At 42.7% G+C, this 13471-nt stretch overlaps 1 protein-coding gene across 1 annotated transcript in view; it reads right to left on the reverse strand.

Annotated features, from left to right (window-relative positions):
• The window catches only part of SLC39A9 (solute carrier family 39 member 9), a 60779-nt gene extending 47635 nt beyond the window's left edge, over positions 1-13144 (reverse strand). The window contains exon 1 of the mRNA XM_066273470.1: positions 12335-13144. Coding sequence (XP_066129567.1) covers positions 12335-12430 — 96 coding nt within the window. The 5' untranslated portion in view covers positions 12431-13144. The remainder of the gene's footprint in view (positions 1-12334) is intronic.
• Between the last annotated feature and the right edge of the window lie 327 nt (positions 13145-13471).

Below are 13471 nucleotides of genomic sequence, written 5' to 3' on the forward strand. Positions count from 1 at the left end.
CAATTATGAAATAACACAATTTAGAAATGACTAAACTATAAAAATATAAAGTGTGAAATTAATCTTGAATAGTTCAAAACAGGAATGCTTTCAGATTCCAATTTGGCAGGTGTTAACTAAAAGGGCATCCGAGACATAGTTCTTCCTTATTGGTTTCCGTGGTATTTGAGGACTGTTTACCTCTGTAGCTTCAATTCTGCTATTAAAGCATTAGTGTACTCTGAAAGGTAAAATGTTAAGTATATTTCTAACTTAACACACTTTGGGATGCCAGTGTGTCTGGGTCGTGGAGTGGCCTCCCATGGTCTCTGTGAATGGGCTCCTGTGGCCTAGGGCCCCCACTTCTGCCATCAGAGACTGCGTGTCAAGGCCTGCAAGGGGTCACCACTGAGGTTTCCATCAGTCCATAAGTAAGAGTATAGCAGCCATCCCCTCCAGCGGCTCACCTGTGACCACCCCCTACTACTGGTGCCTCCTTGTTTCCACTTCCAGTAACAGCTCCTGTGGAAGTACTGAGTACCCTGGGAAAGCCATACGCCACACCCTGGTTTCTGACCTGAGTCACCGGTGGGCAAGCTTCTATTTCGGGAAATCCATTATCCCATTCATGGCCACAGTGTTGGAGTCCCTTCACTAAGCACATGGAATCTCCCCAGGTCTCCAGCAGCATGATCACCTGTGACCTGGCTCAGGCAGACACAAGGAAGCAGCGTAGAGGCAGGACTAGCAAAGCAAATGACAGAACCACATCCTGAACGGCCACCACCAGCCCGCAGACTTCCAGAGATGCTAGGCTCTTTAGAGTCTCTCCCCCACCCCCTCTTCCTCCGCCCTCTCCAATAGACTAAGCAGGCTGTAGCAAGCAGCAGTTGGGTTCTTTTATGGCAAAACAGCAAAACACCAAAAAGGAAGTTAAAAAGCCCCACTCTTTACTACCCACAGGCCAGGCTTCCTGACACAACATAACCGGGTGCCTTATACCAGGTGCAAAATAAATGACAAGTATTGGCCAAAAAAAAAAAAATATATATATATATATAATATATTTCTTTCTGATTATATATATATATATTTATTTCTGATTATATATATATTTCCCCCCTCAAATTAGGGAGTTTAATAGGTATAATATTAGTGGTGTTAAGTAATTCCTAATATGGAAAGTTAAAGGTGCCAATTAAAACCTACTTCATTCTTTTTTACACAGAGTTCATTAAGAAAAGAAATATCATCCAATGGTCAAGTAATATGAACTGGTCAAACTGACTTACTGAGTGTGCTGATTTGTAAAGTGAGGTTTAACAGTACCTATCTCAGCCTCATCCTGAGGTTTAAATAATATTATGCATATCAGTGCCTGGTACATTGAAAGAGCTCAATAAGCAAAAACTTTTTTTTTTTTAATTCAATGAGAGAAGGGGAGGCAGAGACAGACTCCCACAAGTGCCCTGACCGGGATTCACCCAGCAAACCCTAGGGGGTGATGCTTTGCCAATCTGGAGTGCTGCTCTGTTACTCACCAACCGAGCTCTTCTTAGCACCTGAGGCGAGGCCAAGGAGCCATCCTCAGCACCCAGGGCCAACTTGCTCCAATTGAGCCATGCAGGGGGTAGGGGGTGGGGGGGGGGTGAAGCAAGAGGGGTAGGGGTAGAGAAGCAGATGGGTGGGTGCTTCTCCTGAGTGCCTTGACCGGGAATTGAACCTGGGACATCCACATGATGGGCCAATGCTCTACCACTGAGCAAACCAGCCAGGGCCGATAACTATTCTTAATATTAATGTACACATAAGTTTCAATAATGTTTAGCCATACAATATTCTAGAGAAAAGAAAGTTTTTCAGGAAAATAATATTGAATCAGATTAAATTGAGATTTTATTTGATCAAAACTTAGTTTTATCGGCCCTGGCCAGTTGGCTCAGTGGTAGAGTGTCGGCCTGGTGTGTGGAAGTCCTGGGTTCGATTCCCAGCAGGGGCACACAGGAGAGGCGCCCATCTGCTTCTCCACCCCTCCCCCTCTCCTTCCTCTCTGTCTCTCTCTTCCCCTCCCGCAACCAAAGCTCCATTGGAGCAAGGTTGGCCCGGGCACTGAGGATGGCTCTGAGGCCTCTGCCTCAGGCACTAGAATGGCTCTGGTCGCAACAGAGCGAAGCCCCGGATGGGCGGAGCACCGCCCCCTGGTGGGCATGCCGGGTGGATCCCGGTGGGGCGCATGCGGGAGTCTGTCTGGCTGCCTCCCTGTTTCCAGCTTCAGAAAAATACAAAAAAAACCCCAAAACTTAGTTTTATCAAGCAAAGATACTTATGAGGCAATAACCTTATAAGTAAATAATCTGAAAAAAAGACAGAGTTACTGACTGCTTTCCAGATATGGGTAAATTACAGAAAATGCAAACTTTAAAATGTTAGAATTTAGAAATGACAATCCAGCCTGACCAGGTGGTGGTGCAGTGGATAGAGTGTCGGCCTGCGATGCTGAAGTCCCCAGTTCGAAACTCCAAGGTCGCCGGCTTGGGTATGGGCTCATCCAGCTTTAGCGCAGGCTCACCAGTTTGAGTGCAGGATTGCCAGCTTGAACGTGGGAAATAGATACTACGCCATAGTCACTGGCTTGAGCCCAAGGTCACTGCCTCAGGTTGGAGTCCCCAGTCAAGGCACATATGAGAAAGCAATCAACAAACAACTACGGTGCCACAATGAAGAATTGATGCTTTTCATCGCTCTCCCTTCCTGTCTGTCTGTCCCTGCTGTCTTTCTCTCTAAAAAAAAAAAAAAGAAAGAAAAGAAAAGAAATGAAATGAAATGAAATTCCAAACAGATGTAAACCTATTGCATGGCCATAAGAAAATAAAAGGTTAACATATATACTAGACTATACAATAGTATTCAAAAGTGCAACCTTGTCAAATCTATTTCAAAAAAACCTAATTGCTGGAAAGAGGCATACTAAACGAATTTGTTCTTTAGACGAAAACCTTTGATTTGGTGATAATTCAAAGCCCTAACAATATTTATAACAAATGAGTCACTTAGTATCATATAATTAGATACAAAACAAAGCCTTTACACACCAGAGACAAAACACAGCTTAAAATGAGAATAAGGATAATGAAGAAAAGTATGTAAGGCGGGAAACCAGAGGAAAAGCCCTAGTCTCTGCAAATAGAACTCTCACGAACAGGAAACCAACCCTGAAACAAGACCTTTTGGATTCCAAACAAATTGCTAAGGAGTTCTCATGTTCAAAAGAGAGTGGGGGTTTCCCATTAATTAGACTCTGTTACACAATAAAAGGTTTAAAAATTATAATTTAGCCTGACCTGTGGTGGCGCAGTGGATAAAGCCATTGACCTGGAACACTGAGGTCACAGGTTTGAAACCCTGGGCTTGCCTGGTCAAGGCACATATGGGAATTGATGATGCCTGCTCCTCCTCTTTCTCTCTCTCTCTCTCTCTCTCTCTCTTTTCTAAAGTGTATAAAGTCTTTTTAAAAATACAAAAACCCCACAAATATTATATAATGTCTACCGGAAAGTTCTGTCCGTTTTTGGAATAAAACAAAATACAAATTTTTCTTACCATCAATAAACTTTATTAAATAATATAATTGCTATTATTAATGATTTCTTGCCAGCGTGAGGGCAATTTGTATATCCCATTTTTGAAAAATGTTTTATCTTTTGATGCGAAAAACTGAACCAGTGCTTGTTTGATATCTTCTTCATTTTGAATTTTTTGCCCTTCAAAAAATTTTGTAAGGACAAAAACAAGTGATAGTCGGAGGGTGCTAAGTCTGGGGAATATGGTGGATGCAACAGACATGCTTCTGTAGCATTTCTTCCTTGTTGAAATTCGTAAAAATTACAGTGGCGTAAATGAACTTTATCAGTAGCCAAGGGTACACTATCGCTTCACACATAAGACTAACGTGAATCAACTTTGTTTTAGTTAATTTGCTACGTCAGTATGTATACATTAAGTGATAAAAATAGAGAGGCACACATGCGCCAAATAAACATGTGCTCACGTGTCGAAACTTGTCGTGATAGAAATGGACAGAACTTTCCAGTAGACCTTATATATAAAAAAAATTATAATTAGGTCCTGGCCAGTGGCACAGTGCAGAGAGTGTCACCTCGTGCACCAAGGTCCCTGGTTTGAGCCTGGGTTGCTCACTCCCAAGGTTGCTGATTCAATCAAGAGGTCATTGGTTTGAGCTTGTTCAATGCTTGACCCATCCTCCCAGGTCACGGGTTCAGCCCCAGGCAAGGCACATATTGAGAAGCAATTGAAGATACAACTAAGTGAAACAATGAGTTGATGCTTCACTCTCTTTTCTCTCTTCTCAAAAAAAAATTAATTAAAAACAAATATATATATATGTAAAATTTAGAACAAAGTTATAAAAATGAAAATCTTGAAAAGTTTTCATTATCAGTTCTGAGACTAATCATCAAGGTTTCCAAAACTCCTTATGTTCTAAATACAATGTTAAGCCCTGTACTTGTATTATTTCATTATTTCCTCAAAACAATCCTATAAGGTCATCTGACAGAACAGAGTTGGATATTAAACAGCTTACTCAAGTAGTAACACTGATTTTGAACTATATTATCTGTCTTGAACAATTCCTTTTTAAAAAATTTTTTTTATCCTAGCGTGCGGAGGACCCGGGTTCGATTCCCGGCCAGGGCACACAGGAGAAGCGCCCATTTGCTTCTCCACCCCTCCGCCGCACCTTCCTCTCTGTCTCTCTCTTCCCCTCCCGCAGCCAAGGTTCCATTGGAGCAAAGATGGCCCGGGCGCTGGGGATGGCTCTGTGGCCTCTGCCTCAGGCGCTAGAGTGGCTCTGGTCGCAACATGGCGACGCCCAGGATGGGCAGAGCATCGCCCCCTGATGGGCAGAGCATCGCCCCATGGTGGGCGTGCCGGGTGGATCCCGGTCGGGCGCATGCGGGAGTCTGTCTGACTGTCTCTCCCTGTTTCCAGCTTCAGAAAAATGCAAAAAAAAAAAAAAAAAAAAATTTTATAGGGACATAGAGTCAGAGAGAAGGATTGACAGGGACAGACAGACAGGAACGGAGAGAGATGAGAAGCATCAATCATCAGTTTTTCGTTGCGAGACCTTAGTTGTTCATTGATTGCTTTCTCATATGTGCCTTGACCACAGGCGGAACTTTAGCAGATCAAGTAACCCCTTGTTCGAGCCAGCTACCTTGGGTCCAAGCTGGTGAGCTTTTGCTCAAACCAGATAAGCCCGCGCTCAAGCTGGCGACCTCGGGGTCTCGAACCTGGGTCCTCTGCATCCTAGACTGACGCTCTATCCACTGCGTCATCGCCCAGTCAGGCTCGAACAATTCCTTTTGAAAGTAGTGCATTATTAATCACTTTCACTGCATACTTATGGATTTATACTGTTTTAACACATGAAAAATGTGGCATTGGCCCTGGCCAGTTGGCTCAGTGGTAGAGCGTCGGCCTGGTGTGCGGAAGTCCAGGGTTCGATTCCTGGCCAGGGCACACAGGAGAAGCACCCATCTGCTTCTCCATCCCTCCCCCTCTACTTCTTCTCTGTCTCTCTCTTCCCCTCCCGCAGCCAAGGCTCCATTGGAGCAAAGTATGCCCGGGCGCTGAGGATGGCTCTGTGGCCTCTGCCTCAGGTGCTAGAATGGCTCTGATTGCGGCGGAGCGACGCCCCAAGATGGGCAGAGCATCGCCCCCTGGTGGGCATGCCAGGTGGATCCCGGTAGGGCGCATGCGGGAGTTTGTCTGCCTCCCCGTTTCCAACTTAAGGAAAAATAAATAAATAAATAGATAAATAAAAGAAAAATGTGGCATTATAATCCAAAGTAGTCTGCAATGAGAAAAGTATACAAAATGAAAGCAAGCCTTCAAAAAATTTTATAGCGCCTAACCAGGCAGTGTGGCACAGTGGATACAGCGTCAGACTGGAACATGGAGAACCCAGGTTTGAAATCCCGAGGTCACCAGCTTGAGCATGGGCTCACCAGCTTGAGCGCAGGGTCACTATCTTGAGCGTGGGCTCACAGATATGACCCCATGGTTGCGGCTTGAGCCCAAAGGTTGCTGGCTTGAGCAAGGGATTACTTGCTCTGCTGTAGCCCCCCACCCCTATCAAGGCACATATGAGAAAGCAATCAATGAACAAGCAATCAATGAACAACTAAGGTGCCACAACTATGAGCTGATGCTTCTCATCTCTCTCCCTTTCTGTCTGTCCCTATCTGTCCCTCTTTCTGACTCTCTCTCTGCCTCTGTCAAAAAAAATTTTTTTGTAGCAATGTGAGCATTATAATTAAAGGAGTAATTGTATCTCTTCAATTTAATAACACTACATTTGGACCTGTGTTTTGTATGTTTTTTTTTTCACTTCATTTCCTTAGTATTTCATTTCATTTTATTTTTTTAACGAGAGAGACAGAGACACAGAGAGAGGGACAGATAGGGACAGACAGACAGAAAGGGAGAGAGATGAGAAGCATCAGCTCGTGGTTGCAGCTCCTTAGTTGTTCACTTGATTGCTTTCTCTATGTGCCTTGACGGGAGGGGGCGGGCACTCCAGCCGAGCCAGCGACCATGGAGTTATGTCTATGAGCCCGCGCTCAAGCCGGCGACCTCGGGGCTTCTGTGTCGGAGGCTGACACTCTATCCATTATGCCACCGCTGGTCAGGCCATTTTATTTTAAGTTTTAAAAATGTACTGATTAAAGAGAGAGGCAGAGATGTAGGGAGGGAGAGAGAAAGAAAGAGAAACATTGAGGGGCTGCTCCACCCACCCATGCATTCACTCATTGGCTGAATCCCACATGCGCCCCTGCCAGGGACCTAACCTGCAACAACGCCGGTCAGGAGGGTGCTCCAAGCAACTGAGCCATCCGTCCGGGCCTTAGCACTTCATGTCTACAAATATACTAGGTCTTAAATGAAGTGGAAATTAAACAAAAACTGGTCTTTTACCAAACAGTTTGAGGAACATTGCCCTAGAACTCTGATACAAATACAGCCTGCTCTCTGTTACCAGCTCTGTAACAAAAAGAAGTCATGCTCAGGTAAATAACCACGCTCAGACAATCGATCTAAAATCCTATTTAGGTTGTAGTTTATATCTTAACTTCAATCATCAATCAGAGTACCTGCTAAGCTGGGTTTATACTAGGAAATGTTAAGTTATAGCTCTCTCAACCAACACATGTAGTATTTATTTCTATTCAGAGACAAAGAAAACTGCTCACTGACAACTGAATCTAAAAAACATAAGATAGTGCTAAACTAGGTGTCCCACTCCTTTAGCAGACAGGACCTCATCTGTGTAAAGCAAGCTCTGGTCTCCTTTACAAGCTTAGTTTTTCTGTGTCCCATATGCTGAGGAAGAGAATATCTTTTTTTTTTTTTTAATTTTTAAAAACTGTTTATTTTATTGATTTTAGAGAGAAAGAAAGGGAAAGAGAGAGAGAAAGAGAGACAGGAACATCAATCTGTTCCTGTATATGCCCTGACCAGGGATCATACCAGCAACCTATGCACTTTGGGACGATGTTCCAACCAACCGAGCCATCCAACCAGGGCAGGAAGGGAGCATCTTGAGCATCGCAGTTACTTATAAATGTATTGGAGAGTAAGAGATTCTTTTTCCTTTGTTTTAGAAATCATTTATGCATTAAGGTACAGTCATCAGGTCAAAAGTCAAGGAAGATGGTACAAAAGCATCAAGAAAGTTGTTTTGGGAGCAAGGAATATTGGAGAAAATTAAGAGAAATCAATGTCAAAAACCTCTTGAGCCTGACCTGTGGTGGCACAGTGGATAAAGCGTCGACCTGGAAATGCTGAGGTCGCCGGTTCGAAACCCTGGGCTTGCCTGGTCAAGGCACATATGGGAGTTGATGCTTCCTGCTCCTCCCCCTTCTCTCTCTCTGTCTCTCCTCTCTCTCTCTCTGTCTCTCCCTCTCCTCTCTAAAATGAATAAATAAAAATTAAAAAAAAAAAAACAAACCTCTTGATAGTCAGATATGGCAGGGAGACATCACTGCTACAGCAATTTCAGACTATTTGATTTTTAACTCATTTCTAAATATCAGTCCTGCCATAATTAATGATTTCATTGATCTTTTATTCCTGCTGACATTCTGAAGAAAAAGGTATTGAATGACAAGGCAGCAGCTAGATTAAGAACACGAATAAAAAGTGTATCTTTTCATGTACATGAAAGTGAGCTGGGGAGGTGGAGGAGGGTATAAGGCAGGGGTCCCCAAACTGCGGCCCCCTGAGGCCATTTATCCGGCCCCCACCGCACTTCCGGAAGGGGCACCTCTTTCATTGGTGGTCAGTGAGAGGAGCATAGTTCCCACTGAAATACTGGTCAGTTTGTTGATTTAAATTTACTTGTTCTTTATTTTAAATACTGTATTTGTTCTCGTTTTGTTTTTTTACTTTAAAATATGTGCAGTGTGCATAGGGATTTGTTCAGAGGTTTTTTGTTTGTTATTAATTTTATTCTTTTTTTTTTTTTTTTTTTACATAGACAGAGAGAGAGTCAGAGTGAGGGATAGACAGGGATAAACAGACAGGAACGGAGAGATGAGAAGCATCAGTCATTAGTTTTTCATTGCACATGCAACACCTTAGTTGTTCATTGATTGCTTTCTCATATGTGCCTTGACTGCGGGCCTTCAGCAGACCGAGTAATCCCTTGCTTGAGCCAGCGACCTTGGGTCCAAGCTGGTGAGCTTTTTGCTCAAACCAGATGAGCCCGCGCTCAAGCTGGCGACCTCAGGATCTTGAACCTGGGTCCTCAGCATCCCAGTCCGACGCTCTATCCACTGTGCCACCACCTGGTCAGGCTGTTCAGAGTTTTTTTTATAGTCCGACCCTCCAACAGTCTAAGGGACAGTGAACTGGCCCCCTGTGTAAAAAGTCTGGAGACCCCTGGTATAGGGGGATAAATGGTGATGGATGAAGATTTGACTTAGGGGAATGAACACACAATACAGTGTACAGAGATGTATCGTAGAAGTGGGCACCTGAAACCTGTATAATTATGTTAACCAGTGCCACCCCAATAAATTAAATTGTTTTTAAAAAACCAGGGGGGGCTTACTAGGCGGTGACGCAGTGGATAGAGCATCGGACTGGGATGCGGAGGACCCAGGTTCGAGACCCCGAGGTTGCCAACTTGAGCGCGGGCTCATCTGGTTTGAGCAGGAGCCCACCAGCTTGAACCCAAGGTCGCTGGCTCCAGCAAGGGGTTATTCCGTCTGCTGAAGGCCCGGGGTCAAGGCACATGTGGGAGGGCAATCAATGAACAACTAAGGTGTTGCAACGCGCAATGAAAAACTAATGATTGATGCTTCTTATCTCTCTCCATTCCTGTCTGTCTGTCGCTATCTATCCCTCTCTCTGATTCACTCTCTGTCTCTGTAAAATAAATAAATAAACCTAAAAAAAAAAAAACCAGGGAGGATTGGTTCAAAGAATAAAAGAAAAATGAATTGTAAAATACATTAGGTTTATTGGTCTTCCTATTTATAATAATAGTCTCTATGACAAAGTAGGAATATGGGGAGCTATTTTCTAAGGGTAGAAATTGTGCTTCCCAGCCCTCATGAATGAAGTTTATTTACTTATTAGATTTTATGTATTGATTTTTAGAGAGAGGAGAGACAGAGAAAGAAAGGGAGAGAAAGATGGGAAGAAGCAGGAAGCATCAACTCATAGTAGTTGCTTCCTGTATGTGCCTTGACCAGGGTTTTGAACCAGTGACCTCAGTGTTCCAGGTTAACGTTTTAACCACTGTGCCACTGCAGGTCAGATTGAATGAAGTTTATTTTTACAAATTTATCATATCACTAGTTTCATAATACTTTGCTCAATAATACTAGTATAATTCACATAGAAAAAAATGCTTAATTTGTAGGATAGGAAACACCAGTTAGCCTGACCAGTGGTGGCACAGTGCATAGTATCCACCTGGGACACTGAGATCCCAAATTCAAAACCCCAGGGTCGCCAGCTTAAGTTCAGGGTCGCTGAGTATGGGATCACAGACATGATCCCAAGGTCACTGCCCTAAGGCCAAGGTTGCTAGCTTGAGCAAGATGTTACTGGCTAAGCTAGAGACCCCCGCACCATCCTATCAAGGCACATACGAGAAGCAATCAATGAACAACTAAAAAGTGTTGCAGCTACAAGTTGATGCTTCTCATCTTTCCTCTTTCCTGTCTTTCTCTCAAAAAAATGTTAAATTCTAAAATGTTTCTGACTTATACATAACTCTCATCTTATTCTAACAGCCCATAAATGCATTGTTCCTGCTGTAATAATAAAGATATTATAAATGCTGATTTATAGAAGTTGAAGGCTTACAGTTGCAAAAGACCACATGACCATCAATTTAGAATGACATAACATACTAATTATCTTTATTAGTGGCCTGGTTAATTACACCACTCAGGTACACATTTCCTTTCAATGAAAAAGAAAATAGTTATCTGCATATTGTAAAAGTCACCCAAGATAGTTCAAGAAAATATTGAAATTGTAAAAGTACTAAGTATAGTACATATAGAAATAAGATGTTTTACCAGCTTCTTACTTGAATTATAATTCTTGATAAATGTCACTTCAATAAGTTTTTAAATATACAAACCAACTTAAGTTCACAAATGTCAACCCTATTAATGTCAATTCAATTCTAATGTAGTTATAAGAACATATGGTTTATGTGACAGGAAAGAACAGCAGGCTCACAAAGTACTGGGCAGGCAGGTAGCTGAAATGAGTAGGCTTCACAGCTAAGGAGTACAGCGACAATCTACTGCTACTCAGCTCTAGCCAGCTGTTGCCTTGAGGAAATACAGACAATAAAACAATTGTAATATTAAACACTGCTAATCTAACAAAGTAAGTCTACAGGCTAAATTTGGTATATAGGCCACATTTCCCACAATGGACAATGGTTAAAAACTGCTCTAAATCAGAAAAACCCAGATTTAAAAAAACAGATCTGGAAAGAGTCTTGACTCCTGATGGTGAACACACAATACAATACATAGATGATGTATTATAGAATTGTATACCTGAAACTTACATAATTTTATTAACCAATGTCACCTCAATAAATTCAATACAAAAGTAAACAAACAAAAACCTAGCTCTGATTCTAACACACTTCATGAATTCCAAATTACATAATCTGAATCTCAGTTTCCTCATCTGTACATTGCTGAGTGTTCAATATGAAGTTAGGCAATGTATGTGCTCAAACATATTTAGTTCAATGCTAGTATTCAATACTGAGGGCTACAGACACAAAAAAAGGAAATGAAAAGGAGCTGCAGCAATTCAAGGCTCCCTTCTACCAGGATGTGGGCTTAATACGTCTCAAACTCCAAGTGCCCAGTCTCACCTTCTTTACTGTCCACAGGCTGTTTAAAGGCCTACCTAACACCTCGCTTATACTTTTCCTTTCTATTTAAGGCCATTCCCCTTTCCTGTGTCCAGCGAAAGCACTTTCAGGGCTGGCAGTAAAACTAGGGCCTATTTTACTGAGCCCCAGGTCGAACTCATGAAATCCTATTCCCCCAAAGTAGCATTTTTCTCCCTAAATCTTTGAGCACTGTGCATGTTCTGCACTTTTTATGACCTGAAGAACCTATCTCCATTTTCACTGAACAATTCTTTCATCTATCTTTCTTTCCCTTTAGTCAACATTTGTTCAAGTAATGACAATTAACCAAAATGTCAAAACATATTAACAAAAATTCCACCTCTAAGCAAATAGATTTGAAAACTTTGAATATCCATTCCAAAGCCTTTCTTCTTTAAAAGGAAATGTGAACTAAGAACAATTTAAGTTTTTTTATTTTTCCTTACTTCATTCTAATACAGGTATAAAAAACTACCTTTCTCCCTCCTCCCCCCCAAAAAACTCTATGCTTGATTTCCTGAAAAAGAGAAGTTATACTGATTTTAACTCACACGAACAAATAACATTTACCATTTACAGTTCTTGATAGCAATCCAGAACCTTCACTCCTTGAAACTTTTCCAGGAAAATAAATGCACTGAGCTCCAAATTTTTGTATGCAATTTCAAGGAGTTCAAAGTTTTCCAGGATCTGCAGTGGATCTGCCCAGCCAAAAATTCTAATGCTTAATATTAGGTTTGTTTCTACTATTAAACGTTATGCACTTTTTTAAATGATAGTATTCCTAAATAAGACATTTAGCTCTGAGATTAACTGGGGAAGCAGCTTTCCTTTACAACTACTTTCTACCAGCCAGCCTGACAGCTGACAAAAAAATTGCAAATTTCTTACCTCCGAGAAATTAACAGCCAACGGAATGATTCCAGCCACGTAACATCCCACCAACATAGCCAGAGACAGCAGACTAATAGAGATGAAATCATCCATTCTGCCCTCCTTTTCTCATCCACCACCGCCAAATTTTCGGTGAATTCAAAAGGTTCTTAAATGCGTGTGGTGATTCCAAGAGAACAAGAGGGATTTTCCAGTTCTTTCGTCCTCCCCACCAGCAGATGTGTTCACGGGGCACCTTTCTCTCGAACGTACCTGAAAACCTCCCCTTTTTGCTGATATTAGCACCAGTGAGAACTTTCAGTAATCTTAGGTCCCCCAAACCCTGGATTTTCAGATGCTAGTTACCGGATTCCGGTGGGTTACCAGAAATGGGAAAAGTCAATGGGCAAATACGCGAATGAGAGATTTCTTCAATGGTCGGAATGAGGGTGGCACAACGGGCCCACTCTTTCCACAGACAACGTTGCAGATGACAGGAAGAAAAGGAGGAAAACCAAAGCGAATTTGTTCGTTCTCCCGACACCCCTAGCTTTTGGGGGCACCCTGCCGGTGATCTCCCCAGGCTGGGACCAGCCTACCAGTCCCGGCAAACTCTCCTCCGAGTCTAGAATGAGGAAAGGAGTCCTGTAAGTCTCTAACGATGGGCCTTAGGGGTTCAGCAGCAAATCCGATAGAAAGCTGTCTCTGCCCTATACCCGGTGCTGCCCATATCACTCCACTCCGCTGGGCTTTGACCCGAAGCCACCAATACTACAGCAGCCATGGCCGCCAAGTGGCACCCCTTCATTACATCCACTTCCGGATTGCTTCACTGCCCCCTCCTTTAAAAGGGTACTTCCGGGTAACAACTGACCTATGGCCCGGGATTCTTATACGGCCGCCAGTTTTGAATAGAGCTAACGAAAGATGACTTGTGTCACTGTCTACATCGGTGGCCACGTTAGTCGTGTGTCTAACAACGACAGTACGGAAGACAGAGTTTTGAAAAAATAATTCTTTTTCATGTTCCGGAAGATTCCCTGTGCATCTCAGAGCCCTTATCCAAGATGGCTGAGATAGAGTCGGAATCTGCTCTAGCTGCCGGAAATATGTGAACCTCTCTATGGTATAAAATAGGCTCTTTGACGGTGCGCT

Source organism: Saccopteryx bilineata, chromosome 4 (genome assembly GCF_036850765.1).
Source record: "Saccopteryx bilineata isolate mSacBil1 chromosome 4, mSacBil1_pri_phased_curated, whole genome shotgun sequence".
In the NCBI taxonomy this organism is placed as follows: domain Eukaryota; kingdom Metazoa; phylum Chordata; class Mammalia; order Chiroptera; family Emballonuridae; genus Saccopteryx; species Saccopteryx bilineata.